The sequence below is a fragment of the Gymnogyps californianus genome, chromosome 24, assembly GCF_018139145.2.
Source record: "Gymnogyps californianus isolate 813 chromosome 24, ASM1813914v2, whole genome shotgun sequence".
Lineage (NCBI taxonomy): Eukaryota > Metazoa > Chordata > Aves > Accipitriformes > Cathartidae > Gymnogyps > Gymnogyps californianus.
Genome location: NC_059494.1, coordinates 4,056,925 through 4,084,003, shown reverse-complemented (window position 1 = coordinate 4,084,003; position 27,079 = coordinate 4,056,925). Strand labels below are relative to the sequence as shown.

The following is a 27,079-nucleotide window of genomic DNA, read 5'->3' as shown; positions in this document are numbered from 1 at the left end:
CTTGCTATCTATATTTTCCAAGTATAAAACTGAGGCATAGAGAAATAGTGGGCTAGATCTGCACAGGGCTTTTATTTTAAATAATAATGGCAAAGGCTTTTTGTTCCAATTATTTGAATAGGATTTAGGGAAGTAGAGTTATCTAAGACCTTAGTTCATGCTTTATCCTTACTACCTCCCTTACAGTGGCTATAATTTTGTTTGGTGGCTCTGTACGGAGTTTGTAGAAAGCTGCCCATGTTCTCCATGGCCCCTGGTATGTGTCTTATGTTCTGGGCTCTCTCCAGCCTGGCCCCGGTCTCTGCTGTGCCCATTCAATTCCGTACCCAGCAGGGCCTTTCCTGGCACTTCTGGGGATATTACAAGACTAAGTAAGCACATTCAGTGATCAAAACTGTTTAAAAATGCATATTCCTGCACTGGTAAGGAAAGGACTAAGGAAGTATTATACTTTAATTCCTAACCTAGTCTGTTTGATACAGCCCATCTAATGCTACTGTATGAGTTAGCAGATATTCCTGGGAAAGCAAGTGCTAAACAAGGTGTATGGGGCTTTAAATTACTTGGTAACAGCTATCTGTACTTTTGTGTATTTCCAACCCTCCAGATTAATTTTCTGCATTGCCCCTTGATAGCGCCTGCCCTACTAACAGCTGCTTCGTGCATCTTTCTGTTCCCAGTCATGTTACTCAACTGAGACCCACACAATTGTTAGAAGTGGAAAAAAAAAATCATCTCAGTGGCATCCTTTGCCATTGGCATCTCTGCTTTTGTGCTGCCAGTCCCACCTGCTCGGGGTTTGTGGGAGTCAAAGCTTAGCTTAACTGACACATCTGTTGTCCTTTCTGACCACGTTGGCCCTCTCAGGCTTTTGCTGCTCAAGCTGAGTTTTACGTAGCTGGCTGAGTGGGCTTAGACCATGTACGGAGCTTGGTGCTTCAAAGGTTTTCTGCTCTTTGTGAAGCTGGTTGCCTTACAGGGCAGTAAGACTGTGGCATAATCCTCACTATCTGAGAGTTCTCAGGAAACCCTCTTTCTGGTTAAGGTCTTAATGGGAATTAACTTTTAAAGTCATTAAACACCCACATGGATATATGTGTGGATTCTAAATATTGCTGTGGCATCATCCATGTTTCTTTAAGAAATCCTGTTCCTGGGAGCATCAACAAGCTTTTCAGAGACTGGGGCACCTTCTCCTCTCAAGAGCAAAAAGGATGATGAATGGTTGAAAATACAAAAATCGCAAATATAGCAGAAAGCATAACCTTGTAGATCAGTTTGTTCATCCCCCTGCCAGTGAAGGAGCCTTCTGCCTGATCCCTTCTCCAGTCCCCTCTCCAGTTCTGCCCATGTGATGGGTTTCCCTTGCGTCCCTGCGGCGTTTATTCCACAGTCTAATAGATCTGCCTGTTAGGAAATGTTTTCTGAGGTTTAATCTCAACTTTCCTTTGTTCTAGTTTATTCCGTAACACCATGGACTGTGCTTGAATGGATGGGACTTGGAACTGTGCCTGTTTTCACAGAGAAGTGCAGAGCAATAACAGACGAGATGACAAAGAAATTAAAGGAAGTAAACGTGAGTTTGCCAGAGGCCTCTGTTTTTGAGTATACTTGCTGTTATATTTGTCAGTAGGAAATCTCTGAAGTCCTTCTCAAGTGTTTGGAGCATTATTCAGCAGGTGCCAGGTATCCTAAATCTTCTCACATTGCCACTGAGGCTCGCAGGCAGTTTAAAGAGAAACTTCCAGAGGAGACAAGTTTTGATGTCACGTCCAGAAGTAAAGGGAAGAGAATGGCTGGCCCTGAATGTTGGACTACAAGCCATCATTTCAGCATCTTCTGACCTATCTAAATCCCCCCCAACTTCAAAAACAGTATGATGCCCCCTAACTTAGACCAGGGTTTTTTTTCCTGAACCAATAGAGTAATCAGTAGAAAAGCTAGAGCGGTTGCATGATGAATTAATCTGGGCCTGTTAACACCAACGTTTCACAGGATCTCCCCTCCTGCCACGAAAACCTCTATGCTACTGGGATGTGCAGAAAGGTACGAGACAAGGAACAAAGCAGCCATGTCGCATAACAGCTACCGAAGATACTAACGGCAAAAAAAAGCGCCTCTTACCTGGTTTGCGGATGTGCAGGATGTCTTGTCGGGGCTTCGTTACAGCAATTTTGAAGAAGGAAAGGAAGGAAGAGGGAAAATGTTCCTCGGTGAGTGAGAAATGTGTCAATTTTGGAAGACGAGGGGAACGGGCCACACCATCCAGTGAGCTGTCTGGCATTCGCTAACCTCCGTTTGCTGGTTTCTTTGAAATGTGACCTATTTCCTTGTTGCACAGGAAAGGAAAGAAGAGAAAATAAAAGCTGTGTAGCTCTGAAGAGCAAAAGAGCTCTGAGACCTTCTCAGTGCCAGGGCATGAGTCTTCTATGGAAGAAAACAAATCAGAGGACGGTGGCGAAGAGCTGGTGTTATTTAAACAAATGTGTTGGGGGAAGACATTGCCTGGAAAGCAAAGCTCTCTTCTCGCCCATTGAACAGATGTTCATTGGGAAGTGAGCCTTTTTGCACAAGTATCTCTGCCATGCCAGGGTCTGTCCCTTGCAAGTCACAAGGGGGTAAGGAGAGCTTAGTTTCTTTGGATTTTCCACATCCAGGCCAGAGGCTACTGAGAAAGGCCCTCTGTGTAGGGCTGCTTTGGAGTTGTGGTTTGTGATGGTCAACACCTAGGCTCAGTAACCCAAGAAGCCTCTCCTAGCCTGTTTTTCCTGCCCTGCTTTCTGATTAGCTCTGTGTAGTGCCAAAATGGCCGTAACACTAAAGCTGGGCTGGGAACCATCCAACACCAGTCCCACCAAATGGTGCTTCTTTTTGGCAGGTTTTTCAGCTGCTCCTCAGGGGCATGTCTCCCTTTCCAGAAGGGAAAAGTTTCCATGTTTCGTCACCAGCCATGGTAAACGTGGTAAACAGCTCACTGCCATGTGACAGCTCGTTAGCTTGGAAGAGATATGTAAAGGGTCAGTGCGCAGGGCTAGCTCTTGGTGACTGGGGAGAAAGGCTACAGCGCTGTGACTTCTTTCTGCTGAATGCAAACAGGTGCCCAAACCAGATGGATGGGGAATCCCGAAGTGTCTCGCTGTTGCAGGCAGAAGACTCTGTACTGTGGAAGTAGTTGGGACTAGGGCCCTGATCATGGCAGGTTGAGCTTGCTGATGTTCAAGACTGATTGGAAAAAAAACATGCAGTGATAAGGTAGATACGCAAAATGCAAGCTATCCTTGAGCATTACTCAACTGTACAGCATTTCATTGCCAAATCCCCCTTGAGGAGCCCCTTGTTTACATTTTGAGATGGAGCTGTACATGATGTTTACTCAGAAATCATATTAAAGGTTTTTCCAAGGACAAGGTGAGATCCTGAGATAGAAGGGATGAGTCACTTAGGCAGTTTACAACAGTGAAAAGGCAGCATCCCACCACACCCAACCTTGCAGTGAGAACAGAGAGCTCTCAATCCTGAGCCCTCAGCAAGGCTCATCTGCACACTTGTCGTTTGCCCAAAATCCCCACAGAGTTTAGGCGATGTACAATGATCTTGATAATTGCTTTTTGACGGCTGTGCCTTCAAAGCTAGCGGTGGCTCCTTCAAGCTGGAGTTACAAGTTTGGGAGACACCAACTCAATCTTATCTAACACCTGGGATTAATTAAAACTCAGTTTTACAGTTGGGCAATTAGTTTGCATGTCTCTACACTAGTGGAAAAACAAAAACATTTGTTTACAGCTGGTTTCACTTGCAGGTTTTCAACCTGCAGTATTTGGGTTACAAACAAAGCAGAGTAGTTTGTTTATTACAGCAGTAGCTAAAAGACTGAATGGAGCGTTGTTGTGTTAGGTACTGTACAACCATAAAAAGGGTTAGTCTGTGGCCAAGTAGCTAGTCCCAACATGGACTTGGGGCCAGGCTGTGATGTAGAGCCAGAGCTGGGAACTTTGCCCAGATTCTGCAGTTTAGACATAGCAAGAGAGGATTTTATATTTTATGTGCAAAATGGTTATACAAAATTACCCCATCAGGCCTCAGCATCATTCCTATGTGTTTTAATGGCAACCAGGACAGAGTTTGCAGCCTTACAAGCCTTAAAATGAGCACTGGCCTCAGTGTCGTGCAAGCTAGTGCTGCAGCTGGGCATGCTGGATGCATTTGGGCATCGGCCAGCACCACCAAGAAGCGATGGCGCCAAGTTTGCCTGGAAGCATTGCTCTTTGTGCTTCCCCAGGGTTCAGTGCATCATCCCTGCAGGTTTTCTACCAGTCTGGTGCTGAGCCTGGACCTCGCAGGATCTGAGCGTGCAGCCTCTGCCATGTGTAGCCACAGGAGGGTGCAGCGTCACCAGGCTGCTGAGCTTTGGGGACTGGGTCCTGGTGCTGTGCTGAGCACAGGGCTCCCCTCCATCCCGGGAGTGAGTGAGGATGCAGGGGAGCCGGAGGGAGAGGATTTCAAGTGTCTCCTGGAAATGCATCCTCCTCATCTCATCCTAGAAAGAGGAAGCAACTGGTTGGCACTGTTTGATGTTGGAGAAGAACTGTAGTGGCTGTCAGTTGCCTGTGAAACCTTTTTTTCAGGCAGAGTCCAATACCCTCTGCCTCTCTTCTGTGAGTATCTGGTCCCTTTACCTTTCCCCTTCCCCATTTTCTAAGCTTTTGTGCAGGTGATGAAGGCCTTGGCTTGGAAAGGCATGCACAGCTCTGAGGTGGCTCCATCACCCCTTCAGAGACAGGTTGAGACTGGAGTAAGACCTAGTTTTTGAGCTGGGCTGGTACAAGTATGAGAGGGTCCTCAGAGCGGTCCTGGTTAGGGCTGGAGGGGGTTGGCCCCAAGCACACAGATTGTGTCCTTGTATGTCAGGAGTCTCTAACACTATATTTACCGTCCAGGAGGGACTGGAGACCCTGCACATGAGGGAAAAGCAAGTTTCCTTGGGAAGGGAGAGGGACAGGCAGCACTGAGCCACTCGCTGCTGAGCAGGGAAGATGGGCGTCTGCACCTCAGTCCCTCTTCATTACGCACCGAGTGTGTTTGGATACAAGCTTCAGCAGAAAGAAAGCCCCTGGTATGGCACCAGGCCACACTTCAAGCAATTAGTTTTTCCCTGGCCAGAAGCAGCACCATTCAATTAAACCCCAAATACTTTGTTTAGTTGCTCTTTTATGTATGTGCTTTGGGGGCTCAGACAATGGCTAGCACGGGTTGGGGAGGAAGGAAACCGCTCTTTCCACCCAGCCAGGGAACCGGCCAAAAATCCAGCCCAGCAATTGCAGTCCCTTTGAACTCAGTTTTCAAACAGAGCTCCAGGCCTTTCCAGTCTGAACGCCTGTAAGGAAGAGTGGCCCTTGTGCTTGCGTTGGGATGCCCCGGGGGCTGGGGCAGCACCAGGAGTGGAGCTGGGGGCTGTGAGCTCCTACCATCAGGCATCTCCTTCTGGGAGCAAAGGATGTTTTCCCTTGTTTTCTCAGGGCTATTAGGACAAGCAAACCTACCAGGCAATACCAAATACTTTGAGACCAGCAGAGGCTCAGGAGGTCCCTCCCGGGCATCTCCTGCTCAGGTCGCACTGCTGCTCCATCTGAGGAGTGGAGTTCAGAGGGCTTCAATAAGGGTTTATACAAATTCATGGAAGAAAATGAATTATGGCTGTTAAATGCAAAGATACAGCTTCTGGCTTAGGCTCAGCCCTGCACTTAGTTTACTGATAGCGGAGGATGTAGGAGGATATACCGCAAAAAGTACCACAGCTTCTTGCTTTTTTCTTAATCTGTTTTCTTAGGCATGCCATGGCCAGCGTCTGATTAGGACACAGGGCTGGCCAGGCCTTTGTGGCTTTTTCTTTCTCCGTTCCCATCTAATGGTCAGATGGTTACAGACTAGTGCTGGGTCAGCCTGGGTGGCACCCAGGACTGTTGCCAAGAGCCCTGGCTGCTCAGGCCTGCCCCAGGGCTGGATCCTGTGGATTTGGCAATGTATGTACCTAGAAGGGCCACGGCAGGACACGCAGTCTGGAGGGGCTTGGCATCCACGCCACGTTTCACAGGGCTGCAAACCCTCTAGCCCCTCTGAGCCCCCCCTTGCAATCTGTTCCTGGGCAGAGGGGTCTCATGTTCAGGGAGCTTGGTCTAAGACATAGCTTACATCTTCCCCCAGCAACTTTTCACCCCATTACTCTTCATTCAAATCCCCTTATACTAAAAGGCTCCTTGAGGATGGTTTTGGGGTCCCTCTGTCCCCAGAGATGGGCTTAGGCTGGAGGTCCACTGCCTGGTGCTGCCGTCTTTTCCCTGTGTCCTTCCCCAGGGCCCCTCTCTGTATCCAGAGAAAAGCAAGGCAGCACATGGCAATTCGGAAGCGCCCATTTTTATAATATTTGCAGACTTGCCAGGTAATTCTCTCTTTACCAAGCCTTACATATTCAGCTTTCTAATCTTAAAGACGACTTCAGAAGGAAGAAGGAAATGAGCTCCTGCCCTTTATTGTTGCTTATTGTTTTATGTGTCCTGAGAGGGATTTGTTTTTAAACAAGCAGTATTTTATTATTTGCAATGTTTATTCTTTACTTTAGAAATGTATTGTCCTCTGTGGGACACTCCACAGTGGCAGCAGAACAAGAGAAATTATGGCATCACAAGAGCCAGCAGGGTGAAAATGATGTAACTCGGGAGGGAAGGGACTTCTTAAAACATTAGCAAATTCTTGAGGGCTTTTTAAAATTTAAAGCCAATACCTAACATTACTGTAGAGCACAGCTGTCCTTGTTAAGGCCATTTCATCAGATGTGCACTGGCTTTTTAAAAGCATTTTGAAAGCTATGGTTAAAATGAAGGATGGGAGTGTTGTTCATTGTTGGGGAAAAAAACCCAAAAATCCTGGCTTGCTTTATCTGTTTTGTCGGCCATCTGCCACCATCAGCACGACCTCCTTGCTTTATCGCTTTTATTGGGATGTTTTATCGGCCAGGGAGCTGCCTGCATCGCCTCTGGGGCTCTGCGCACAGCCGGGGCTGCCCAGGGAAGATCACTGCCTGCTCCTTTGCAGAAAGGCTTAGCTGATTAGTTTTATACTGTTGCAGGCAAGACCTGCCTTCTGCACTGATGTCAGCAGTCAGGGCGGGACTTTTTACAGCCTTGTGGGTTTGGGGATTTTTTTTTTTTTTGGATAATCCTGGCAAAATTCCTGAGCAAAGTTTTTTTTTCTTTTTTTTCTTTTTTTTTTTTTTTTTTGAGCAGCCCCTATACATGCTGCCTCCGAGCCGCTCTCTTATTACTGCTCACTTCCTGAAAGGAGACTTTTTAGCAAAGCCTCTAGCTCCAGCGCTGCCTGGGTCTGACAGAAGAAGGTTATTGAGGAAGGCGACATAAACCCTCAGCCTGGAAACTTTCTGACACGCGCAGGACTGAGGGGGAGAGAGAAGCTTTTGGCTGCTGCTGGGAAAAAGAAAAAAAAAAAAGAAGCTCAAGGAATTAAAAGGGGAAAAAGAAGAAAGAAGGGAAAACACTAGAAAAGGTAAAACACTCTTTAAAGTAATTTTTCCAGAGAAGACTCTTTGAGGTTGGAGTGGGGTGGTCTGGGGTGGAGGGAACGCGAATGTTCTTTGAAATTAGAACCGTCTCCCTGGAGAAGGAATGAGCCCGAAGAGCATTGCACGCTGGAAAAACATTTATGAGAATGAAAACCATGTTCACCCTTCTCCAACATTCAGAGTTTCCATAAAAATGCAGGGTTGTGTTTCAAAGTGTCTGCAGACAGCAGGAGTCAGGCATCTGCACTCGCGCGCTGTCTCCCTCGCCTCCCCCTATCCCCACACCACTCCACTTTTTTTATTACATTAAGCCATCTGATCGCATGTTTGCTGCTCTAAAATATAATTCTCTTATGCAGACCTGCCATGGGCGAAACTCTCAATTACAGAAAGCAACAACTATAATCCCTGTTGCAGAATTATACATTCCTTGCTGTCTTCATTCCTGAGAATAAACACATATTGCGCTCCCTCTCCCTCTTTCGCTGTCTCTCTCCATCTTCAGGAGCTGCCAATGCCGCTTTCCCTCCTGTACGATGTGGTCAGAGGATTATAAACTGTCTGCCCTGAAAAAGTTGCAATGTCATTAACTTTGTGTGCATCACCAGGCATTTGGCCCCGTTGCACTAGTCATCTATTTCTTTGCTTTGATTATGTTTTAAAGGTTTTTTTAAAAAGATCAATCCCTCAGAACATGTTATTTTAAACATCAAAGTAAATATTAGTGATGGTGAAATGCCAGAAGATTATCTCATTAGAGCTGAAGGAGCAGTGCTATAAATAGAAAGGAGTTTATAGAATAACCTTGGCAAATATCTTCCAGAGGGGAAGAATCAACCAAGAGGGAAGCGTGGAGCCACGCTGGTCGGAGCCGCGCTCCGGGGCAGGTACCCTGCTTCGGCGCCAGCCGCGGCTGTGCGGCAAAATTTAAAATTTCACACGGAGGCTCATTTTTGGGGACTTTCCTGGTCAGGCATATGCAGGGATATAAACCTCAGCGGGCATTTGTTTTCCTGTTTCAGTCCATGCCAATACCCATATTGGCTGGAGATAGCTCAGCCACACCAGAGATCTGTTTCTTATTTTGTTCATTAATATTCTTGTTAGCAGAGCTCACGTGGTGACAGTGTGCAATCTAGTGCATGACGGGTGATAGCAGGAAGATTTTTGAAGTCTTTGTTCATTTCTGGTCTGCCCCATGCTGTGGATAGTAGAAGGGGAAATGCTTTGTTGGATGCCCAGGTAATTCCCCAGCCAGCGCAGGGATGTTCCCTCTTCTCTGCTCGCCGTAACCTTGCCCGGACTAGTCTGAAATGCCTCCATCAGTGAGGCTTCCTCCAGTTCTTGGGAGGTTGTTCCAGTGTCACAAAGTTTCTCCATATATGGAACGTGCAGAGTGCTCCGGTTGCTCCATCCTCGGCTTCCCGTTGTTCCTGCTTCGCCCCACGGCAGCACCCTCTCCTTTCCTTCTCCTCCTTAGATCCCTAAAACCTCCAGCGCTCATCGGTGTGCCTCCAGTTGCATTTCCCGAGCAGCTGCTTGTTGGGTGGAATGGGAAAGGTCCTGTCATCTCCTGTAAATCATCTTTTTCCCAGATAAGACTCGGGGGTTGAACTGTTTCATTTGGCAGAGGAAGACCCCGATAAGCTGCGACTGAGCGAGCAGTCGATGGGGTGAAGTGTAGCCCTAGGGGAAGGGATTGCCTGCACAACATAAACTGTGTCTGCTAGTCATGCGAGAGGCCTTTTAAGTACCAACATGCAAACCTGTAACATGAGAGGCTCTGTTATCACTGATGGCTCAAGGCCACCCAGAGACTGTTACGGGGAGAAGTAAAGCATGCTTATCATCACATGAAGCCCTGGTCCAGAGACAGCGTGGGCTCAGCTGCCCAGAGGAGCAGCTCCATGGAAGGCTTTTCAGCGCAGGTTGCATCAGGCCCACCCAGGGGGTGATTCTGTTCAGGCACTTATCTGAAGTTTATCTGAAACCCCCAACTCCAAAAACCACTTTTCTTGCCAAGTTTCCAGCAATTAGTTCATTCTAAGCCAGAAACACCGCAGGATGTGTTTGTCACGTCCTGTCCTGCCTAGATCTCAAGTTAACACAAATGAACTTAAACCAAACAGAATTTGGACCAAATTTGTCAAGTTTTCAGAAACAATTCGTTAGTGATTTGGATGATGTCAGCTCAGATGTGCTGAAGATATGCAAGTCAAAAAGATCTTCGCTTGACCCCACCACCATAGGAAATGTTTGCAGGGCGAGTAGTTACAAACATTTCCTGGGAATCTGTTAGCAGGTCAGATCTCATGCAGTGATTGGGGAGTGAGAAACATGGAAAACCACCAGCCTGGATACAGACTCATTTTTCAACACTGAAGGAGGTTTTAAAGGGACACCATCGAAGCAAATTTTCCCATCTTGGTTACTGTGAGTGCCTTCAATTAAGTCTGCAACCAATTCAAGAATTGGGAGATTCTCCACTGAGAAACTCTGCCAAAATATTTTAGCTCCATCTGACTTCAGTGGAGCAATGTCAGTGGCATGTGTTAAGTGCAGGGTCTCCGTCCGGCTGCTCCATTGCTGCTACTCTCTTACCTTCTGCATTCTCCCAGGCTGGGAAAAGAATGCTTGGGGTATGCCACGTCTTGACTATTCAGCGTCTTTACACTTCTGTTTATCATCCCAACCCACCGTTATTGCTATTGTGTTTCCTACTCTTCCGTCGTAGCTTAATTTTTAAAGGGAAAATGAGTTAAAATGAATCTATTCCTGTGCAGTTCCGCAAATCCTTCTGAACTCAAACATTCATAAATGTTGGTTCCAGCTGAGCTGAACTCGTGGGTGAAATCCTGGCCTCCTGCTGTGGGAGTTGTGCCACTGACCTCAACAGGACCAAGACTTCACCCTGAAGTGGCTTCGGTCAAAACCACAGTGCAAAAGATGAGTTCAGCCCTATTGGGGTTAGCAGCTCTTCATTCCCTGGCCATGAACGAAGGCAGCTCCTCCACGGCCAGGCACAGAGAAATGTACTCGCTGGCCTTTGGGCTGCAGCTTCCTTGTTAGGAAGCTGTACATGCTTGTGAGTCGGCATATTTTCTGTTGCACCCTGCCATACCCCATCAAATCCAAACCATCTGGGCCATATGTTTCCCTGAACAGAGAACCTGCAGGGAGGGAAAAAGGGCCCATAAACTCTTTGCACAGCAGATCTTACAGAGCTTGCTTAAGGGAGCCGGAGCCTGGAAATGATCTGTAGATCTTCCAGATCTGTAAGGGCTGGAGGGAGTCCATAGCCCGATGTGGTCTGCAAGGCTTTATCCTGCTGCGGGGGTCCCCTGGCACGTTCCTCCGTGGTAACGTGTCTTGGGGTCTGTGGGTGCTCGCTGTCATGGTCACGCTGCCTTGCACGAAGGGGGCCCCAGGGTGATTGCATGGGGGATGCCTTCATGCTCTTGCACAGACTGCCTGCTTGGCTGTCGCCAAATCACTACTCCGCTTGCCTTGGTTTGCCCTGCTGTGAAACGAAGCCAGTAGCATTCACCTGCTTGCAGGGAGACATTGAAAGGCGGGAGGCTACGGGGACGGCGGCAGAAGCTAGGCTGTGTGTTTGCATTGTTGTGCTCTCAGTGCCCTGGGAGGCTGGGTGCTACCTGCGCGTCTGCAGAGGGGGAGTCTCGGTCCCGAGGTGGTGGAAGCACACAGCCAAGCAGGCAGCGAGGCAGGTAGAGCAGATGAGGATGAGCCACCTCTCTGGCCAGCCAGGGCTCCTCTCTCTTTCTCTGTGTCACCATGATGCAGCCGCTTCTCTGAAAGGACATGTTTCTGATTTCCTGGAAGGACAGCGTGGTCCAAACCGATTTTGCTGCTTTAGGGTCCCGCTCCACAGCTCACTGTGTTTCCTCCGAGCTACTTCTCTATGTGACCCCCTGAGACAGCCTGGGTTTTGTGATCCAAACCTGATCTAATGTCAAAGTTGACCCTGTTTTGCGAGTGGGGTGGGATGAGAGAGCACCTTGAGTCCCTTCCAACCTCAGTTATTCTTTGATTCAGTCTGGCAGGACCAAATCAGGAAAGGGGGCTGGAGACAGGCAATGCTGTGGTTCCCTTCCCCTGTCCGGGACTGTGCTGTTGCTGGGTGCAGCATTAGACACTGCTGTGCCGTCGGGATGCTGTGCCGTGGTGGTGGTAGAAGGAGCTGCTTATCTCTGTGCTCACTGCAGGTCCCATGGTGCTTCTCACAGCCCTTCTCGGTAGCAGGAGTCACCTCAGATGCTCTTCTTGGGAAGCTCAGTGGGGCTCTCTTGTCTCTCCAGCTTCAGCATATGAGACTGTGCTGTAGCACGGATGCACGTGGTGTGGCAGGCGATGATAGGGGCTGTAGTGGGGCTCTGCCCTCTAGCATAGCACTTCCAGTCTGATGACCAGACACGTCTTTGTCGGAGGGTCCCAGCACAGGTACAGCACTATGGATGCGTGGGGTATGGCCCTGCCCTAAGGCCAGGTTGATGAAGGAGTCAAATTTAGAGTGTCACACTTGGTGTGTGAGCTGTGACAGGTCTTTGTAAGGTATAACTGTATAAAAAGTGCTACTGCCTGAACTGGGACAAACAGCACGTCCCTTTCACACACCAGATCCCTCCTGGAGAGAGCCAGTGACGGTTTTGCAGGTGAGTGGAGCTCAGTGTTGGCACAGGATGGATGTTTGTCTTTATGCAACCCCAGGGCTCGGTGCCTTGTGTTGCTCTGTTGTGTAAGCACAAAGACTGCTGAAGGGCTGCTGTGGGAGCCAGCTCTGCTGGGATGCAGATGGCTGTGCTGGGCTGTTGCAGTGTCTGTGTCTGCTTCCCTGCCTGCTCAGAGGTGTGAGTGCTCCTGGCCTTTCCGAGAGCCTGGGGCAGTTTCCTGGCATCTCAAGCACAGCAGGGCCATGCTGCTTGCTCCATGCTGGTGCAGAGGGAACAGTAGGAGCATGGGGAAGGGAGCTGCTTGTGCGGAGACCCAGGAGATCTGGATTCTCTCCTGGCTGCGCTGAACCCCGCAGAGAGAAGGGGTAGTTTTATGAAGGCAGGTGGCAGTCATGTAGACATGGAGATGCCAGATATAAAAACATTTGCGCATGGCATATCCAGAGGTATCGGTGGTGCGTGATGGCATGCAGAGGGGTGTGTGGGTACCAAACACAGACGTGCCTGCAGGTAGTGTGTATCCTCGTACAGATAGCGTGTATCCTCGTGCACAGCTGCGCACAAACAGCTGCAGTTGTGGTCTGCATGCATGTGGATGACATGTGCGTACTTACACGCACGGTGCGTGTGTGTAGTTGGCAGGGGCACTGTATGGTAGGCGAGATGCACTTTCTTTTAATGACTGCTCGGTTGTCTTTTTAATTCTGCTGTTTTGTGCATGGCTGAAGCCAGCAAGGAGAGTGGTGGCAGGGGGCCAGCAAGTCTGGGTCACATGGAGCGGCTCCAAACTATTGCATAAGTCCTGTCTGAAAGTGGACCTGCTTGGTGGAGTCACCTCCTTAAAGCAAAAGAAGGCCAAGGCTGGGAGCATTGGGCTGCTCAGTAGCCACCTTACATCTGGCTGATGTTGACTGGTCTAGCAGCTAGATTTGGGCTCAGCCCTGGGGCTTGCACTGCCCCGTGCCGAACACCCCTCCCTGATGATGATATGAGCTGGCACTTCTCTCATGCTTTCCTGTTGAGGACCTCCAAGCATTTTACCACACTTGGAGAAATGCAATGACCCCAGCTTTCCAGATAGGGCCAGATCCTTATGTAACAGAGAGATAGTATTTCCAGAAAGCAAAGCAGTCGGTGTCAGAGAGAGGTCGGTGCTCCCAGCTCTCCACTCGTATGCCCTCACTTTGTCATGGGTTTCTTTTGCCCCTTTGCTGGTGAAATTAAAGATCCCGCTGGATTTTGGAGAGGAGCAAGGGGGTAATTCAGTCCTTTCCTCACTAAGATTGCACTGAATAAACTTGACTGTAAAACAATTCTCGTGTTTTTTAAAAAAAAAATACTCCCACACAGTACTGGAGTGAGCCCAAACCCCTGTGAAGCTTGCTTGTACAAAGGGATAGAGGGTGTGCCCGGCTAGAGCACAGCAGGGCCCAGCGTGGAGTGCAGCAGCGAGCCTATAAGAGGGAGCTGGTGGTCCGAAGGCAGCGAGGGTGTTCCCCTGCTCACCCAGGCTGGTACCAGGGTGCTGGCAGGGGGATGGAGACCCGGGCTCAGACCCCTCGCCTCTCAGGTTCAGACTGGCAGCATCAGTCTGGATTTCCCACGTTGCTGGTGAGCACCTTTGGACAGGGTTGGATCTTATTTTAACAGTGCGAAAGCAGCATCTCTCCTCCAGGCAAACTCTAAATTTGATCCCACAGTTGCTGGGATGGGTGTATGCAAAGAACTGCTCTTAGGGTGAGATGAAACAGCCCTTATAAGTGAGGTGGGCTGCAGCGAGTGTCGTAGGTCCCCTCTCTGCCCGGTGGATGCCAGCAGGAAAGGGAAAGGCAAAAGCCCTTGTCCTTACTCCAGTGTGGGCTTGATAACAGGAGCAACCAGAGAGATGGCGAGGGGATCCTAAAGGGTTGCTGTAGAGCAGAGTAGGCAGTGACCATCCCATGGCTGGAAGCTGCTGTTTTCTGGTGAACAGTGATAACTACATGTTTCTAATTCTTTGCTTGCCGTGCCCCCAGAGAGGCCAGGCTTGGAGCAGCAAACAGATTAAGGTTCAAGCTCTTGTTTTCAGTTCTGCAGACCTGTGACTTTAACCCATTTTTTGCATTCTGCAGACGATGCTCCTAGCAGTGAGCTGCTGATTAGTTAATGCTGATTTTTCTTTTTTTAACCCATAATACTGCTCTAGAGCTGAGAAATGACTTCTCAGTGGAAGTCCTGTCATGCTGGCAGGATGACTCCAAAAAGACTCCTGCCATCTGCAACTCAGCATGTTTTCAACTTAGCAGTCCAGCCAAATATTTTGTCGGGAATATCAGGACGGTCTCTTGCTGAAAGCCGGGGAGGTCTCAGGAAGCTTTGCATCCATCCGCGTGCTCACCTCCCACCCGGCCTCTCACCCCCTGCCGCAGGAGGTGCAGCATGGCAGGGGGGGAGCAGCGCTGTTTACTCTGCCCTCAGGAACGTGCAGAAACCTGCCGGGAGCTGGGGTGGTGACTGCACACGCATGAAACGCCCGCTGCCCCAGGGGAGCGCAGTGGGCCAGCAGCCCCCAGCCAGCAGCAAGCACGCAGCTGCATTGGCAACCCAGCGCCCGGAGGGAGGGACCTGCCTTTTGCCATGTCCTGGGGAGCGCAGAGTCGAGGTGGTGAGAAGCAGGGATGTATAAATGGTGAGAAGTGACTTGGGAGCAGTTTCAAAGAAAGGAGGCAGGAATGTCGTCGGTGCCTTTCCTCGTCCCCCGCTGCCCTTCCCTTCCCCTCCTTACGCCGGTGATGGTGAAGAGAGGCCGGAGGCGCTGGTGGAGATGGGAGAGCTGGTGCTATGGAGAGCGGCTGGGTGCAGTGGTGGGAGAGGAAGGAGATGTCCCCTTTGGCCGTGAACTGCAAACAGGCCCCATCTGTGCCGGCTGTAAGGGCTGAGCTCTGATTTCTTGCTACGGTAGTGACTGGCCGACATTGCCCGCTCCTCCAATCTGGACCAAGAAGCCTGCTAAATTAGGCATACAGATCGGCTGCATAGAAGTTGGTGTTTGATGGGCTTGGTTGAAAGTGCAAGAAAATGACTAATTTTCCTTGAAGACTCCGGTTTGGTTATGTGGTATTTTTTATATCTGGCCAGAGCCATCTGACTGTGGTTTTCTTATGCCGAAAAGGCTGGCCTGGGTCACCAGGGGTGGCTTTCTGCTAGCTGCCTTCGGATGCGTGCTGGAGACCTTGGTGCCAGAGGTGGCCACCGGCACGTGCAGCTCTCTGCGAGGCTGGCCACACAAAGGTGCCATTGAGTTGTCTCTGGAGACCTGAGCAGGGCTGCCTTCGGCTGCTGCCTGGCAGAGCTCGCCAGGGCTTTTGCTTTTAAGATGTTCCAGTCCCCAGTTAAATGATTTCCTCAGCCCTCGTGCTTTTTGTGAGCCCCACCGTGTGCTCGTTCTCGCAGGGAGGTGGACGTGGGGCTGGTGGTCCAGGTGTCCCCTTGCTCTGACCCCGACGGTGCTCAGCTCTGCAGGTCAGGCAGTGACAGGCGCATGGTGGTTTTCTGAGTGTCCCCTGAGCGGAGCAGCACGGGCTGAAACCAGGACAGTCCCCGGAGACCATGCGGAGGAGTTATCCTTCTGCCTTGTGGCAGTATTTGGGAAGTAGATTTCAGCTGAGGGTTTACAGCCAAAACTTGTGGGCCTCCATGAAGCAGTGACAGCAGGTGAGAAGGAGGCTGTTTTTTCAGAAAACATGGTGACTTTAGGATCAGCATCCATGAGCTACGGGCACTGCGAGGTTTGCTGTGTGGCCGCGGTGGGCAGCTGTGATAACAGGCAGTAGGTAAGAGCCCGCTGCACAGAGCAGGGGGTCCATGCGTGTGGTGGGCAAGCCTGAGAAATCTGGCACTGCTACTGCCGAGTGCCTCTCTGTGGCACAGGCATGGCCCGTGAGCCACACATCCCAGCACCCTGCAGTCCCCACCATATTTAGTTTGGTTTCCAAAGAAAATAGGACCCGTGGAGCAAGCTGTGTGTTTGCAGCTCTTCCCCCCGATGATAACTTTTGAACTGGTAGGACAATTTCAAGTTGGAGTGGATGGAGGAGCAGAAATCTCTACAGTGCTGTGTTTGCAGGGGCTGCGCACGACAGCCACGTAGCTGCCCTCCTGCAGGGTCTGAAGTGCTGCTCAGCCCGTTGGCAGGGTCAGGAGGGAGCCGGGGCCAAAGCTGGCCAAGCTGTGGGATGTGGCATCGCAATAACCCCGGTGTGGTTAGGAAGTGCTGGTACCCCGTTTTACAGAAGAAAGAAGAAGTAACTGTGAGGGCCGGTGACTTTCATTCATGCGTTAACGCTGTTGCTAATAGCACAGCCCAGAAATGCTGTTCGGGGTGAAGTGGTGCGGCCGTGGGGCGCTGCTCTCACTGTTCACAGGCGCTGCATGTCGGGAAGATGTCAGTGGAAGGGCCGGGGGCTGGGGGGGTGCGTTGCAAGTATTTCCTCCCACTGGGGAAAGCTGGAAGCAGAAATCTGTGTTTGTATTTATTTCTCTCTCAAAAAAGGGAAAAGGACACCTGAGCTCATAATTTGCAAAAGTTGGATGAGAAACCTGGAAGCCGCTGGGCCCTGCATCTTTAAAAGCAGTTAAATTCCTCTTCTCTGCACTAGGAGGCACCTTGAACCTTCCTCTTGGCCCTGAGCAGAGCCCATCTGCTTCCTATTACCTTCCCATAAAGCTGCCTCCCCGGCCAAAAAGCTGGGCTTTCAGGGAATTCTGTCTGCAGCCCCGATGTTGAAATTAGTAACAGTTGTCATCTGTTTTTCTTTTTTGTCTTCTCTTTTTGCTTTATTCCAGCTTGAATTTTAAACCCTCTCCCCAGCCCGCCCCCCTTCTCGCGTGTTTTTGGTGTGGGGAAGAGGCGACCTCAAAGCCGCCACCGGCTCTGGCGGCATCGGCCCCCGCTCCCCTCGTCCCCGCCGCCGCTGCCTCCTCACGCGGGCGGCCCAGCCCGGCCCACGGGTTCACGCGGCGAAAGCCACCTTGGCGCGAGGAGCGGGGAGCGTCAGCCGCTCGCGGGGTGCCTGCCAAGGACAACGAATTCCTCGGGAAGGAGCAAATCGGAACCGACCCAAGCGAGGGAGGCACGAGACCGGAGAGGTCACCCCGTGCCCTGGGCCTCCCCGTGGCCCCTCCATCCTGGCCCGCGAGACCCTGGCGTTCCGCTGCCCCCTGTGCGGGCCTGGGCTTGTCCGCGCCTACCGGTCGCTGCCGCTCAGAAAGCAAAATCTGAAAAGTGAGGTTATGGAAAACTTTATACGTATTGAAGCCCGCGCTCCTCCACCTCTCTCCTCCTTGTTAGAGGTCCTTCTCTTGCAGGAGACAGGCTCATCAGGGTCTCGGAAGTGAAGCGCCGCTGGGAAGGGGCCATGTTTTCCTTGCTGTGTGCAGGGAGGAATTGAAGCTGGGCCCTTCCCCCAGCCCAGCTTACAGGAATTTTGCAGCTGTAATTCCTGACTTGTGCTGCTCCAAAAGTGCCTCCTTCCCCCAGGGTTGGGGCTGCGGGGTCTTGGTGCCTGCAGCTCCCTCCCAGCTCCTGTTCCGGGGGATGCCGAGGAGCTGGGACTGAAGGGGAAGGGCAGAGGGGAGACGAGGGCACCAGTCACGACTGCCGCAGCTCAGGGTCGCGGAGAGGCAGAGGAAGGACGGGAAATAACGACAGCCTTGAGGAAGCGGGTTCAACAGCTGGAAAACAAGAAAAATTAGTAGTGTGAAGCCCAGGAGAAAATATACTTCAGCTGAGCGGCTTTCTGTCCGCAGACCTTGGAGCCGTGACAGGATATAAAGCTGGAATCTTGAGCTTTAATAGATGCTGAAAAATGCTGACTTAGGAGAGGGCTGCAGCACACCCGGCTTTCGTTTCGCCTTCTCCCTTTTCCAGTTCACTTCCCGCAGCCCTGCGGGGAGCAGGCACAGAGCAGCTTGCAGCACCCACGGCACTTGGCCGTGTGTTGCTGTGGTCCTGGCTCTGCCCTCTCTGTGCCGCAGCCAGAGGGTAACGCTACAGAGGATGCTGTCACCAGGTGGACATGGCCTCATGGACCCACGGTGCTGATCTCAGCGTTCTCATGTCGTGGTGGAAGAGGGCAGAAGAATTCCTGCCCAACCCTCTTGCCTCTGCTGCCTGCTGCCCTTACCTGTCACGGGTGAGCGGAGCAGCCCGAGACGAGATTGAGACAGTTTTTCCCCTGTCAGGCAGTTTATTCTCGCAGTTGCTGATCGCGTGCGCAGTTTTTGAGGCCGCCATCGTGGATGTTGTGTCCAGGCTTTGTACAAACCAACCTGGCAAGTGGCACCAGATGTGACTGGGGAGACCAGCTCGAGGCCTCACTGATGGTCTTTGGCCATTTTTAACTGTAAATAAACAGTTAAAAATCTTAACATTTAAAATATGGAACTCCAAATTGTGATTTAAAGACACATGATTAATCCTCCAAACATTTCTGTCTAGTAGGGAAAAATCATTAACTTATTTAGATCAATTATTGGGGCAGGAATCATCTCTCTGACTTCTTCTTGTACCTCACCTATGTAGTCTCTGGCCTGTGATGGGTGTTATTCCAAGCTCCTGCAGCATAAATAACATTAACTGAGTAGTAAAGATGGGAAAACAGAAGTAGAAATAAATTGCAGACTCCCTGAGGACATGAGGTGAAGGGGAGCGTGGCAGACCCGAGGAGGAACCGGGCTCTCCTGCCCTGCGCTCTAGCCAGTGGTTAGTCTTTGCTATTCAAAACACACAAGAGCAGAGCAAGGCAAGGGTTAATGATGTTATTCTAAGTGTTTCCTTACTGGGATGAGGACCACACACATGCCATGGCTACTGACACCTTTGCAAAGAGCACCATCCTCCCGTCTCCAGCCGAGCCTCATCTTCCCAGCAGCTCAGGAGCATCTGTCCTGCCTTGCCCTGCCGTGCTCCAGCACCGTCTGCTGCTGTGCAAGTCGTAGCTGCATCACCGGTCTGAAGTCAGACTCCAGTATGTATTTATCTGTCGCCTTTGCAGGAATGTTTGCATTTTGCTGCAGGGCTGCTCTTGAGCAGAGCATCGCTGTTCAGATATTTGGGATTCTCCGGGCGGTAGTTAGGTATGTGCCATATTCATTGCATACGTCATCTAATCGCTGGATAGAAACAAAAACCACAGGCTTTATGCAACTCTCCAGCACTATGTGAGTTTTGTATAATTGCCTCAGACTGAGTAGAGATTATCTGCAAGCCAAAAATCTTTCACTGAAGCAATTAGCAAATCATTTTAAATAACAAATACAATTGGAATCTCACGATCCGTTTGTGGATAGAGCTGAGGGTAAGGATGTGTTCACTGAATGGGTCCTTTGTTTTCAATCACTTTTTTAGGTTTAGCCAATACACTCTGAGAGCAAGTGCTCTTCCCTCAGTGCAGTGACAGTCATTAAAGTGTATTTTAAAGCCAGGGAAACTGGAGTAGAGAGTATTTCTAGGTTGCTGCTCGTTACCACCCTGCTAATGCTTTTATTTTGTGCTCTCCTTTAAGAGATCAGGTAACTGAGACCAGGTCACTCTTCGGGTCTACGCTTCCTTGTGGGTGTTGCCACAGGACAAAGGGTTCCCATTTATTCTGGGCTCCTTTTCTCAGGTATGAGGTATATACCAGCCCTTCAGTGCTGCTGTCAGAGCGGTGCGGGGGCTGTGCTGGGAGCAGAGTTCGCCCCAGGGAGAGCACTCGGGTGTGCAGTGTCCCCGTAGCAGGATAATGTGGCTTTCCAATGCTGTGAACTGATGTGGTTAATTGCATTTGCATTTGCTTCGCATCCTTTTTTCCCCTTTTTCTTTCTTTCCATCTCACTCTTCCCTTGTCTAAGATCGGGCTTTCTCATTCACCCTGCGCACTGTTTTCTCCCTCTTGTCCTTCTCCTCCATCCTTTGTTTCCCCTCGGCCTGTCTCTCCCGTTCACTCATCCCCACCCTCTCCTTCACAGGGGCAATGCCACCGAGAGCCTGTGGTTCGAATTAGCCCATGCTGACCCCGCTGCGCTGGCCCGGGCACAGCACACGGCAAAGACACCGTCGGCCTCGCTGCTTTGGGGAGACCACGGAGCGGCTGAGGATGCCTGCGGAGGGACCGAGGACTCCTGTCTCTACATAAGCAGTGGCCGAGGGAGAGACATGTTGGGACAGCGCCCTTTCAGCTGGCACAATACTCCCTGCACTGAGACAAGCATCGCTAACCATGGCAATAGCTTGGAGGCTTCTCACATGGACTGTCATCTTCACTGCGGCTGTGTGCAACTTTCCTGGTTACACGTTCCAGTCACAAGGTAGGGATCGCCATGGGGAGGGGAGCTGGATCTACCCGCCTCTGCTGGTAGAAACCCTAATGCTGGCCCCAGGGGAGGTATTAGGGTAACGTTGTGGTGAGGAGTAGGTGTAGACAACTCGAACTCTGCTCTGCTCGCTGTACTGCAGCAGAGCTCCTTCTGCTGAATTTGCAGGTGTTTTCCGTTGACCTCCGAGGAAAGGATGTGTTTTGCTCTCGGATGTTATGCTCCTTGACTTTTTGCAGAACTCAGAGCAGTAGGGTCTGTGTAAGATGAGAGCCACGTATGGGCTTAGAAAGCGAAGGAGATGTGGTAGCAATAGAGGAAGCTCCCCTTCCGCTCGGGTGGAGCGGTGCATCCTCGGATGAATAGAGGCTTTGTTACGAGGAGGGTTGTGTGTGTGCAGCCAGCCGGTGCGCTTGCGAGCAGTCCTCTGCGCGTGCAGGGATGGAGGTCTCTGCTGGAGCATACAAATACTCTGCACAGTTGAGTATGGACAGACGTGTGCTGCTGGAGGAGCAGTTTTAGTTTGTACACACGTTTCTGTAAGTGCTACCATTGGTAAATGCTCAAGCCTGCTCAGGCGTGAGCACTTTATACCTATCTTGTATGTCTGTGTGTTTCTAACGGTCTTGTGTTTAAATACACAGCCACGCATGCAAGTGATTGCAAGGAAAGCAGGGTGTGGGTCTCTTGTACATAGATTTGTGCCTTTGTACATGATTTTATTCCAGGTTAGGAGTGAAGGGACTGGAAAGTGAGGTGGGCTGCCTTGTACCCAGCCTAGAGTACAAATACAGCATGGGCAGGTAACACAGGGTAGTTAAATTGCTTAGTACTAATTTGCTTTTTTGACCATTTCTTAAGAGGCAATATGAACATTCCCATCAGGCACCCGAGGTAAGAAGAAAGAGCTCCAAAGTTAGACATTTATCTGTGCAAGGTGTTAAAACCTTGGCAGCGTACTTACGCAGCCATAATCCTGAAATACCATGTGTGCCCAGATTAACTGCAGCAGGCCCAAAGTTGGCGATGTACCCGGGCTGTTGCGTAGTGCAACGCCATTGGGCTGTAGTTACGATGTCCGTGGGTTGTCTTGTGAAGCAGAACTGGAAAGAGGAACAAAGGCAACCGAAAGCCACATGCCATCCTGGGTCTGAGCACCGTCTCGTTGCTAAACGTGGGGCACTGCCGTACTGCAACTTGCACTGAAACAAGAGGCAGTCAGACACAGAGCTGTGTGCTGTGCAGGCGCTGTGCAACGTGCAAGGTTACACAGGCAGATTTTCTTGAATCTGAAACAAACACAGTTTCTGGTCCTTTTTGCCAAAGCCTCTGGCAATGCCTGGGGTGACTGTTCTGGGCCTCCCGCGTCCGTCAGTTCACACCTCCCTCCATCTGCAGCACCGCGTTCGCAGCGCAGCGACGCTTTGATGAGGACTTTGCTGCCAGATCACCTCCATCCTGACTCACAGCAGCTCAAATCCTCCCTCGCTCACGAGTCCCCGCACCATTTGCTAATACACCTCGGTCTAAACCCAAGGGCTCATCGAAATTACAGTTAGTGCATTTGTGCTCTCCTAGATGCTGGCTTCCTCTGAGCAGGTCTGGGGGATGAGTCTCAGCCCGTGATGTTGTGGGGAGCATGGTGCCATGGGAGCACCAAGCTGGGGACTAAAGCCTGTCCCCTCCCCAGTCCCTGTCCAGTCCCAAGGGTCAGGCTGCCCCATGGGCCCCTCTTGCTGTTAGAGCATTTTTTTATGCTCCCTGCATCCGGAACGGTTGGCGTCAGGCTATTGACGTTACTCAACACTTCTCTTCACCACGCTACTGAGATAGTAAGTACATAATCCTCACAACACCCTTTCAAGAGGGTGAAACACTGTTATCTCCTCTTAGCAGTTGGAGGCACGGAGAATAAAGGCCAGTGTTTTCAACAAGCCACTGATTTTGGCCAAGTGACTTGCTCCAGTTAGCAGCAGAGCAGGAATTCACGTGCCCCGTGTGCATGACTCAGATCAGTGTATTTGTTTTATGCAGGAAAAAGATTAAGGTATCATAGTCATAAGCTGTAATTATCTTTGTGGGAAATAGCAGCCCAGCACTGAAGGTCTCTTCAAGCCAGCAGAGATGTAACAAGATTCAGATGTAACATGTACACTCAGGCTGCAGTTTTTAACAGTGTGGGGAACAGCAGCTGAAACAATTGACCAAGGATTCAGCACATGCTCACCATAGCTGAATGGTTTTTAATCAACAGGAAATTTTCTGCTAGTACCTTAGTTTAACTATAGTGATAGATTAGACATTCCCTGTTTCATAGAATGTTAGGTGAGGCTAATCTCACTGCTCCCGGCTCACATGTAAATCAGTGGACCCATGGAGGACGTAGTGAGACTGCCACAATGCCAGGCCAGCCTGAAGCCATGGGATCCCATAACTTTTTCCACAGCCATCCTTTGGGAATTGTGTCTGGGCTGCAGCTGGAGCTCCTCTTTGCTCTGGTGACAAGACCAGAGCAAACATCTGCTTCCTTTTCATCCTTTAAGCAGCTCTGTAATGAGAGGGGCAATGGTGAGCATAGAAGGAGGGAACAAAATCCTCCCTCCTCCACTTCCACCTTCCTTTTCTTATTCTTTTTGTTCAGCTTACCCCTCTGCCTCCCCTGTGCCCTTTCCCTTCCTCTGCCATCCCTGCCCCTGCAGATGTGTGCTCACTTTCCACCAAAAATGGGGCAGCGAGGTACCTCTCCCCACACCCCATCCCTCCTGTTTCCCAGCTTTCTCCCTTGCACTCTCCTGGGAGGTTTGTGGTCCTTCAGGGGTGCCCAATGTCCTGCACAGCCATGGGCAGGTTTTCCTGGAGAAAGGCTTTTTATAGCATCTCTTCTGAAGCAGTTTGACAGCTCTCTGGAAACACCAGGCTGCTTATCACCAGTGCAAACCCTTCTGATACAGTGGGTGCAGTACTGCACATTTCAGGCCAAGATCTATTAATACAGTGTGAAGTGGCTGAGAGGTCAGAGGGCACATGATGGCTTTTCTGAAAGGAAGGAAGGAAGGGCCAAACAGTGCCGCTTTTGCTGTTGGGAGCTCCTAGTATGGTCTGTAATACGGGGAGCCTGACCAAGGCAGGGATGAGCAAATGAGGGAATTAGGGAACATCTGTGATGTTGAGTGGAGTACACAGGGTTAGGGAGTAAGAGACATCCTAATCTCTTAGAGCCTAATGTAATCTTTTACATTTTTAGAGGAGAGGAAGGAGCTAGCTGTAACGCTGGATGAGGACACTGGCTTCTTCCTTGTGTTGAAAGTCTCTCTCCATTATTTTTTCCATTTGTGGCATCCCCCCTCTAAAGCATCACTTCCTAAAACATTCATGTGATGCAAAGCCCTGCTCTTAGATCTTTCTTCCTGTGCCTCAGTTTCCAGAGTGACATCCCTGAGAGGGTGCACGGTGACTGGCCCTACAGCAAGAGCAGATTCTCACACACAACCTCACCCCCAGGCTCTGGACACTTTTTTTTCCTCCTGGACGTACCTTGCAGGTCAGGATCAGAGGCTGCAGCCCAGGGTCCCAGGCCCTTTCTAGCCACTGCCTGCACAAACCTCCTTCCGATTCACTATTTTGCAAGCCCACGTGGACTGCAGAGAGGGAAAAAGAAAAACAAGACACTTCCGATAGCAAATTTTTCCAAGCCTGAGGTCATTGCTTAAGTGCAAATAGTCACTCTTGTTTGCCCGGCTGCATCACACGCGAGGCGGTGCGATGCAGGAGAAGCTGGAGCACAGGAAGTTAAAAAAACTAATAATTATTTCTGGCTTGTCGAGGCAAGGGAGAAGTGCCAGAAGTGCTTATGGTTTGGAAGGATGGGAGCTAACCCCTAAACCCAGCTGGTGGGAAGGACTGTCCCATTACCGGTGGCCAAGGAAACCACTCTGTCAGGCTCCCACACTGGAAAACACACTAGAGGAAAAGGAAACTTTCCAGTGCTGCCATGTGGTAAGAGTGTAATTTGGAGTCCAAATTTATGATGGCTGGGAAGGCTTTGAAGATGGGTGCTGTGGAGCCAGGCAAAATGCAGCCACCCTGGAGCAGCCTGGCCTCGCCTGTTTGCTTAGGAAACAACTACAAATAGGATGCAGAAAGCACAGTAAGAATCTTCCAGAGTGAAAAGAGGGCAAATCCTCTCCTACTCCATGAGCAAACCTCCAGCGATGAGGAGTTCAGAAGAACACACTGTGATGGGGCGAGCTATCCTGTCCAGTGCATGATTTTTTATATCTTCTGCTGAAATCTCTGGTACTGAGGGCTCTCAGAGACAGCTAGACCTCTGGTCAGATCCAGTCTGGCAGTCCCTGTGACATTTTGCTTGGAAAATGAGAAATTTCTGTTGAGGTTGCAGAGTGCCAATTTCTTTGACAGCCAGAAGTGTTGCGTTACCGTGTGAGTGCAGGCAGACGTTTTGGACAGTGACCTTATCAGAGCACATTTCCTAAGTGGTACGAGACAGGCTCAAAAACTCAAGTACCCCAAGAGGAGGTGCTAAGCCAGACTGATACCATAAAGATCACCAAGTTGGTGAGCTGGGAAGGCAGGATGGTGTCATAGATAGAGACCTGGCTGGGGAATCGGGATGTCTGACTTCTTTTCTTGCTGCCTTTTCAGGACAGCTGGGGAATTCTGATTACCCTCTTTCTTATTTTGATGGCAAGATTGGCATTGCAAGGACATTGGTTTTGTGCCTCTTAGGAGGATGCCCAGTACCTAATGCACTAATGCAGCTGTGATCGGGGAGGCTGGTATGGTGCTGTTGTTATGCGGGTGATCAAAGCAGAGTTAGCAGGTCCACGTGGCAGCTGTAGATGTTCTGAAGAACCCCACAGTTCCTTAGCGAGACTGTCTTCTCCTGAGACATTGTCGCCCCAAGGCTCGTTCTGGCTTGTTTTGAAGAGACCTTATTGCTAGCTTTGTTACTGAAAGGATCCAGGTTGAAATAACCCTCCAAACCGCAGAGTGTGACTCTGCACAACCTGGAGTCCCTCTGCCCAGTGGAGATGGAGAGATGGGGGATAGTCCAGGTCCAGAGCCAGAATTTGGGTGTCCTGAATGGCCCCTTGGACTACTTTGTTTCCGTCCATCACCTGCAGAGGAAGATTACACTCTGTAGGCTCAAGACCTATTGATACCCCAAGGCTCTGTAGGCTGAATGCCTTTGGGAATACCCCAAGGATCCTGCAGCCTGGACAGAGCAGACCTTCTGCGTCAGGACCCTGTCCCTCCACCTTGCGCTAGCTGCGGCTCAGTTGTGCTCAGGCGCAGCCGAGTCTGTGCTGAAGTCGCTGGGTGTTTTACTCTGACTCTCTTTGCAGAATGTTATTCCTCCTCTGTTTGCTTTCCCTCCCCAGAAGAGTTCCTCTCCAGCCTCGATCACTATGAAATTGCGTTCCCCATCCAAGTGGACCAAAACGGGGACTTCCTCACCTTTGACGTGAGAAGCCAGCTGAAGCCACGTCCTCGGCGCAGTCTGGGCTCCTTGCCCTACGAGCCATCTGAGCAGCAGGTTTTCTACAAAGTCTCTGCCCACCGAACCCAGTTCCTCCTCAACCTGACACTGCACTCCAACCTGCTGGCTGAGCACTTCACTGTCGAATACTGGAAGCGAGATGGCGTGGACTGGCAACACGATTTCCACGAAGACTGCCACTACGCAGGCCACTTGCAGGATCAGTACCTGAATTCAAAGGTCGCCATCAGCAACTGCAATGGACTGGTGAGTCTCTGTATTTTGCCCAGCCAAGGGCAACACTAACAACTAGAGCTGCCCATAAAGCCGAGCTGATTGCAGCCTCTTTGATCTTTGCTGTAGAAGTGCAACCCGGCTTGGGTCCCAGCAGGTGGGCCCATGGTGGTGGGAAAGGCATGGGGTTGGTGTCAAGCTAGAATATTGCACACTGGCCTCAAACGTCAGCTGAGGGTGAAGGCGGCCACATCCCTTCATTACATCTGTAGGGGTTCCTGGTCCGTGTTTCGCTTGTAGTCCAGTTTCTACCAAAGTCAGTGGGCAGTTTTCCATTGATTTTAATTGGAATGGGATAATCCAGGCTCTAGACCATTATTCTGGCTCTCACAGAACTCTCCCCGCCACTTCCAACAGCAACAGCAAAAGATATGTTTCGCATGTGCTAGTGAGGAAGAAGTGCGGGAGGGCAGGAATTTCACAGCACAACTGGGAATGTCAAAAGTGCATTCAGATCCTTGCAATTGCAGATACATTCCTGGGGTTCCCAGTCACTTCCGTCCAGATTTCAGGAGCTAAAAATGTGACTTCTGGGGGAAAAACTGAAATAATCAGTTTTTCAATGTGAAAAAGAGAACATCAAGAGGGGACAAGATGGCATTCCTCAAAAACAGCAAGGCTGCTGCAAAGAGGGTGGGAATGATTGATTTTGCATGTCCTAAGAGCTAGGACTAGACATCATGGTCT

General features: G+C 50.4%; 1 protein-coding gene across 1 annotated transcript in view; it reads left to right on the top strand.

The window, feature by feature from the left end:
* The window catches only part of ADAMTS10 (ADAM metallopeptidase with thrombospondin type 1 motif 10), a 76,611-nt gene that overhangs the window by 10,141 nt on the left and 39,391 nt on the right, over positions 1-27,079 (top strand). Inside the window, exons 2-5 of the mRNA XM_050910624.1 lie at positions 1,458-1,576; positions 7,281-7,557; positions 20,254-20,592; positions 26,001-26,365. Coding sequence (XP_050766581.1) covers positions 20,505-20,592; positions 26,001-26,365 — 453 coding nt within the window. The 5' untranslated portion in view covers positions 1,458-1,576; positions 7,281-7,557; positions 20,254-20,504. The remainder of the gene's footprint in view (positions 1-1,457; positions 1,577-7,280; positions 7,558-20,253; positions 20,593-26,000; positions 26,366-27,079) is intronic.